General features: G+C 32.4%; 1 protein-coding gene across 1 annotated transcript; it reads right to left on the reverse strand.

The window, feature by feature from the left end:
* Positions 1 to 406: 406 nt before the first annotated feature.
* On the reverse strand, positions 407 to 3,873 carry LOC21392151 (pentatricopeptide repeat-containing protein At4g19890). The gene is made up of 2 exons (XM_010097339.2): positions 3,776 to 3,873; positions 407 to 3,222 (listed from the first exon to the last, which is right to left on the reverse strand). The coding sequence occupies exon 2, from the start codon at positions 2,831 to 2,833 to the stop codon at positions 638 to 640; it is 2,196 nt and encodes a 731-aa protein (XP_010095641.1). The 5' UTR covers positions 2,834 to 3,222; positions 3,776 to 3,873; the 3' UTR covers positions 407 to 637.
* Positions 3,874 to 7,292: the final 3,419 nt, after the last annotated feature.

Genomic DNA, 7,292 nt, shown 5'->3' on the forward strand with positions numbered 1-7,292 from the left:
GGACTAGTTTCATGAAAGGTTGAAGTACAAAAGTTATTCCCTCTTCTTATAAGTTAGATTTATTTTTTAGACGTTCTCAGGTACGTTAATATGTTAATTGGTCAGATTTTTTATCTGTTAAATTTAAATAAAATCACATAAAAATTAAAAAATATATAAATTCAATAGTTAAAAAAACTTAACTTACTGATTTATAAGAGAATCTCCCTTGTTTATTATAAGATAATAATATAAGACGAGATTCTTCTACTATCCTCTCAATTCTTCTCTCTCTCTTCTTTTGATCCATCTTTTATTTTCGTTTTTGAAAGATGCTTGCTTATTAGCGAACCATTGTACATACACCAAGCTTCGTTTCTTTCCTTAAAAAAATATAAATAAAATAAATAAATAAACTTTGTTTCTGAAGATGCTTATTTAATGACAAGAAGGAAAAAAAAAAATTTCTTCCCAATATTACCCATTTGAGCTGGACAGTACAAGGGAAATTACCACGCAAGCATCTAGATTTGCAGCGCACTCTTGAGTTTTTGCTTAAAAATGTTACCAACTCTTTTTTTTTCGTGGATAAATGAAAACGTTACCATTTTTGAGCTGAAAATAAAGCTAGAAAAACAAGTGCAGCACAATTCTTACCTTACAATGAACCAGTTTCATTACATCGGGCAGCCAAACCATATTTACCAATCCTCTCGGTCAATTCAGAAACAAGAGCATACTTGTTGCTCTCATAACAAGCTGTCGTGAATGCGGCCAATGTTACACGGTCGACGTTACGATCCTTGCCCACCAACTCGTGAAAGAACAATGCCGCCATGCCAACTTTCTTGTTGTTGCAGAGTTTCCTGATCAAGGTATTGACAGTGCGGATCCAAAGCCTTTTGTCAAGCCTTTCTAAGATAGCCATAGCGGCAGAAAAGTTTTCTTTCTTGCAATACTCATAAGCTAATGTAACCCTTGTAACTTCACAAGGTGACAGTCCTTTGTCTACCATGGTGTCGTACAACCTGCGAGCGTCATCCAACCTCTCGTCTTTGCAAAGCCCACTAATTAGAGCACCATAAGCAATACTATCGGGTATACAACCATGGCCAGTCATTCTGCGGAAAAATTTTGACGCCATGGCAACATTTTCATCCCGACAGTAACCGCAGATCATAGATGTATAAGTTTCTTTTGTTGGTTCCAAGCCATACCTTATGGCATCCTCGAAGAATCTCTCACTTTCTGCCATTCTTTTCTGCCTGCAGAAAAAGGCTATCAAACTTGTATACAAGTGTATATCAGGTTGGATTCCAACTTTAACCATCTTATTGAAAAGCATTAGGGCTCCCGTATCCGTAGTCTCACCTTTCTTGCAGTGCTCAGATATTAGAATGGTATAAGTGACTATATCAGAACGTACTCCGTCCCAAGATGCCTTCTTCATCAGTTTATGAGCATCAGGGATCCTACCCTTCTTCAATAGGCCATCCATTACCACATTGTATGTATAAATATTAGGAGCAAAACCATCAACTCTCATGGAATCCATCAACTGATATGCTGTTTTGAAATTTCCAGCTTTACAATGGCCATCGATGAGAGTAGTATAAGTATTGGTGTTTGGAACCAATCCCTGTTCTTTCATTTTGCTGAACAACATCTCTGCACGATTCATCTTCTCCTCCCTGCAATATCCGCTGATCATACTAGTATAAGTATGTACGTTAGGCTTGTAGTTGTCACTCCGGACAAGCTTAAGAAATAGTCTAAAAGCCTTTTCAGTCCATCCCTTCTTACAGAGACCATCAATCAATGCTGTATGCGTATAAACATTAGGTCTCCAACCCTTACTAACCATTTCCTCCAGCATTTCAAATCCTTTCTTTACACTGCCCCTCCTGCACAACCCATTGATTAAAGATGTGTAGTTTATTAAATTAGGACTCAAACCCATCCCAATCATCTTATTGAAAAACCAAAGTGCGTGATTTGCAAAACCCTTTTTGCAAAATGTACTAATAATTAGAGTTAATGTTGCATTATCCACAGCAAAGCCTTTATCAAGCATTTCACTCAGCCACTTGTCTGCCTCCAAAACTCTACCAATCCTACAATAACCAACGACCATCGATTTATAACTGGAAGGATCAGGAGAGACCTCTCTTTGACACATTTCCTCAAACATCTCCTCTGCGTACTCAATTGAATTCATTTCCCATGCAATCCTAACGACACTATTCAAAATGTGTGTGGTCAGCATAAGACCCTGGTTTTGCAAATCAAGAATCATATCACCTGCTTCCTTCAACCTTCCAATTTCAGCAAAACTCCCCAACATACACTGCATAACTTCATGGGCTCTCTCCAAATTCCCATTACCAATCAACGACATAGCACAAACAATGTACAGTCGCATGAAATGGCGGAACTTTGAGAACTCAATAGCCCAATAAAAGAAACTCAATGCAACCATGGAACCTCCCTCATCTGCTAGTGAAGCAACAACAGTTATAGCCTGTTCATGGGTTAAAGAATCAGTATCAACATTAAGGATTAGCTTGGGAGGAGATTGTCTTCCATGGCCATGTTGGTAATAAGATTCAAAGACCAATGAACAAACTGTTCTAATAAGAGACTGGGATGATGATAGCGACGAAGAAGAAGAGGAGGAGGAGGAGGAGGAAGAGGGGCCAGCAGACAAATAATCATGATAAGAGTTTGAACTAAATGTTTTGGGAGAGAACAGAGAATGTAGGGAGGTGTACAAGAAAGAATTAAGGGATGAAATAGCTGATAGTTTCTGCTGAAGTCCAACTCCATGGGATCTAAGAAATAGAGTAGACAACATTAAAGTGAAAGGTTTAAGGACGGTTAATGAGCTCTTAGTATGTCCATAACTTTAGCACGCAATAGCATCTTGTTCTACTTCCACGTTCATTATCACTATTACGATCACCAATGCACCAAACTTTGCCGTAATTTAGTAAGAAGCATCTATCCAAGTGAAAACACTTCTAATTGTAGTAATATTTTCCAAATTGGTCATCTTCTATTCTCTAAGAAAAATACAATGGTCAACTAGAAATCTATCTTCAATCTCCTCATATTCAGCTTGTTGCAGTAACTTACTAAACAATTGCTCAATGTTGTCCGTATTCTTTTTCGAATAAACTAATCGCTGAATTGAAGATTTCTGGCATCATTACAACCCAGTTCTTTGATCAAACTCGTTAAGATCTGGAAACATTCAAGTCAACCCATCAAAGAAATAACATTAGATACCTAAGAAGAGCATAAATCAAACCAATTATGAATCATACAGAAATAAAACATGATCAGACACTTATTTCAGCAGTTCACGGCCAACAAAAATATCACAGAAAAAAATTTGAAGATCATAGAAGAAGTTCATAGAAACAGTAATTCACAGCCAGCATAATAAGAAACCATTACAGATCATAGTATATCATTTGTTCAGCAACCAATAATTAAATAAACCATATTTGTTCATCATAATAATAATTACTTATTAGTTAATAACGGGATTTGGTACTTCATTTAAGTAATTTAATTCCCGAAACTAAATTGAACAAATCCAGAGAAACATTCAATTTCATCTCAATAAACAGACATAAGAGTAACCCAAAAAAAACAAACAGAGAGAGAGAGAGAGAGAGAGAGAGAGAGAGAGAGAGAGAGAGAGAGAGAGAGAGAGAGAGTCCAAAGCAAGAAACAATTAATTTTGAATCAAACAAATGAAAAAAAAAATTTTACACAAGCAAATCATTACCAGAAGTTGAGAAGGGAGGACCCGCCGGAGTTTGAGGCGAAGAAGCAGCCAGCCCTAATACTTCTTCCAACTCCGGGGTGTTTTTTTCTTTTTTTTTTTTCTTTAGATTATTTTCATAAATATGCCCTCAAAATATGGACCGCTTTTTAAACTTCCCTCAATTTTTCAAAACCGTTCAAAAGAACCCCAATATTTAAAAAACAATTCAAGATGTCCACTTCTGTCTTTATGTTTTAGAAATTTGCTGATGTAACATGCCTTAGAGGCACACTAAAAACATCATGAAGCACAGTGAAAAAACCTGATATTTCTAAAAATAGGGACTACACAATCTGTAAATACGAGGAAACACGATAATGTATATATAAATATGCATTTTCATTAACATAATGATAATATTATTATAAAATAATTTGTAAAACATAAGAAACACTAAATTGTATTAAAAATAAGTATTTTTATTATTTTAATAAAGATATCATTATAAAGCAGACTAAAAATAAATATTTGTAAGAAATTTAAAACAACTATAATACATCCATAAATAAAGATATTCATCGCTATAATGATGATATCATTACAGACGAGAACGAATATAACAGTTCATAACAAAATGACAATCATCTCTAGTAAGTTGTTATATTATGGAAGATATCTAAATGAATATCATAAGTAAAATATAGAAGAAACATGATAATATACAAATAAATACGCATTTTCATGAATAGAACTTGTAATACATAAAAAATACGAAAATGTATTTAACAATTAGCATTTTCATTATTTAAATAGAGATATCATTATGCAATAGGAGAATAGGCATTATCATAATAATAATTGTAATTAATAATTAAATCTGTAAAATTAATGTACGTGTAATTGTTTTAATTTATAATAATGATATGTTTAATACTGATAATTTACATTTCATATGTTCATTATGAAAATGAAATTATCATTATGAAAATGAACATGCCATTACCACATATCATCATATGTTCATGCTATGTTCAATATATTAAAAAAATCACGATAAAAATGAAGGTTGTGTATAAAAGAACAGCCATAGTAATAATAAACGCATAAGTGCATAAAAGTGATTATACAATTAGCATTATTATAAAGAAAATAAGTTATATGATACTGAAGGAAATAATTATAACAATAACAACAATAATAATAATAACACAGGTGTAGAAAAGTACAACTACAAGTATTATTATAAAGAATAGAAGTTTTATGATAATGAATGATCAGATTTCGTATTTTATTTCTCACCGTTCATGTGGCAATTTAGGTTTTAGAAGGTTATTAAATGACTCACCACGACTCTTTGAACATGTTAAAATGACTTGTCAACTGGTCAATCCTGCAAGTCGACGAACAATCTTAGGCATTAAGAAATGAGAGAATATCCTCAAGATCGTCTTTATACAGAATTTGGCAACTAGATTACACAGAAAAGGAAGGAAATCAATTGCTCAAGATAGAGGAATTAATGAGGAAAAAGGTCAGCGGTCAACATAAGCCGCAAGAAACCTTCTCACTGGACGAAATTGATTGTCTTCCACATAAGGAAACTAAATCTCCAGTAGCTACACAATAAAGATGTCAGATCAACTCCAAAAGGGCAACAATTCATGCATGATCGGCCAATTGCGAGGAGAATCAGTTAGGGAAAGTTATATGGTGCCTAAGAAGGAAGGGAATATCACGAATTGAAGGCAAAATCACTCAAGGAATCAGGAAACAACTTGTGTTGCCTCTTCAACTATAAATACAAGGTGTTCAGACATTCTTAGGGAGGCCTCTAAGCACAAAAACACATCTCCAGCAATATTTTCCCACTATTTTTCTGTATTTTCCGGCATTCCCCACTCTCTCTCATCCGGTTCTTCTCTTAACGACTTATTGTAACGCTTTTTCAGCATACATAGTGAAACCACTAGAGCCCTACTGTGGACGTACCATGAGTTACCAGATGAACCACTATAAGTTTTTGTGTCTTTTTACTACTTTTCTTTATTTTCATGTTTACTAATGCTCTCGTTCTAACAGCAGGGCAATTTACTAATTGATGACTCCTAACTCGGTCATTAGCCCTTGATCTTATCAATTATAGATTTTACCCTCTACAAATAAAATAATTAAAAAAATGTGCAATAAAAAATTCATTATGCACAAAAAAAAATATATATGCAATGTGGAAAATGAACATGTCAATACCACATATCATTATGTGGTCATGCTATGTTCAATGTGAATAAAAAAAAATTCATTATGCAAATGAATTTATCATTACAAAAATGAACATATCATTATGGGGTAATTAAATGTTTAATAAAAGGAAAAAAAAAAACATATTCACTACCACATGGCTCTGATGCTAAGTAGAGAGGATAGTAGTGGTTACGTGGTTAGCAGTAAACAGAGTTGGATATAGAAGACTACTCACAAATTAAAAACATCAAATCCTCTCCACTGATCTGATACCAACTTCCCATAATATTTAATATATATATATATAAAATAAATATTTTAAGGATAAAATCATTGTATTATAGTGAAATATGCTCTTAGTACCCTGCGTCTTTTATAATAATAAAATGACATCTTGACTTTTTTTAAAACATCTTCTCAATACTCTAAAGTTAATTTTTAAGATAGGTGATGTCCAAACAACCCTTCTTATCAATTAAATAGAAATAAGTATTTTTTTTAAATCTGAAAATATTTTAAAACATTAAAATATTTAAAAGAAAACAACAAAATAAAAGAGTTCATAATTTTTTTTTAAATCTATTAATTATTGATTAATTAATTAGAAAAAAAGTAATGTCATCTTACATCTTAAAAATCAACTTCACGCTACCAAAAAGATATTTTTAAAAACGTCGAGATACCGTTTTAATATTATCAAAAATACAGGATACTAATAGCATGTTTCACTATAACAAAAGGTACTAAAATGATTTTATCTTAATATATTATAACAAATTATCATGCATATTTTAATATTTGGGTTTGGCGTAGAGTTTTCTATGCCGTTCAAGGCTAATTTTCCGTTTGTTCTGATTTCTAAATCGTTCTATTTATACCATCAAAAAAAAAAATCGTTCTCTTTATTTGTTCATTCTTCCATTTTAGAAGCAACGAGCATGTACTCTTCGCTTTGCTGCGGAATAAAGTGTTGTATCACATGAGAGATTTGAAATTTTTATAAATATATTTACATATATATATATACAATATTATTATTTAAAATATATCATGCGTATATACATATGTAGAAAGTCAAATACATTGCTATTATCCTGCGCTCTCATCTTGTTTTTTTCAACTGCAAGACATGAAGGTTAAAAAAAGTTAGTAAATGTAAATGTTAAAGAAGTTAAAAATATTTAGTTTATATAGTGTAAAATAAAGATTTCAGAAATATTTATATTACCTTATTTTTGGACACTTTCCAGATTGTTTTGTTATTTTTGATTCAGGGCTGAAAATGTGGAAGATTTTA

The sequence above is a fragment of the Morus notabilis genome, unplaced genomic scaffold, assembly GCF_000414095.1.
Source record: "Morus notabilis unplaced genomic scaffold, ASM41409v2 Scaffold747, whole genome shotgun sequence".
Lineage (NCBI taxonomy): Eukaryota > Viridiplantae > Streptophyta > Magnoliopsida > Rosales > Moraceae > Morus > Morus notabilis.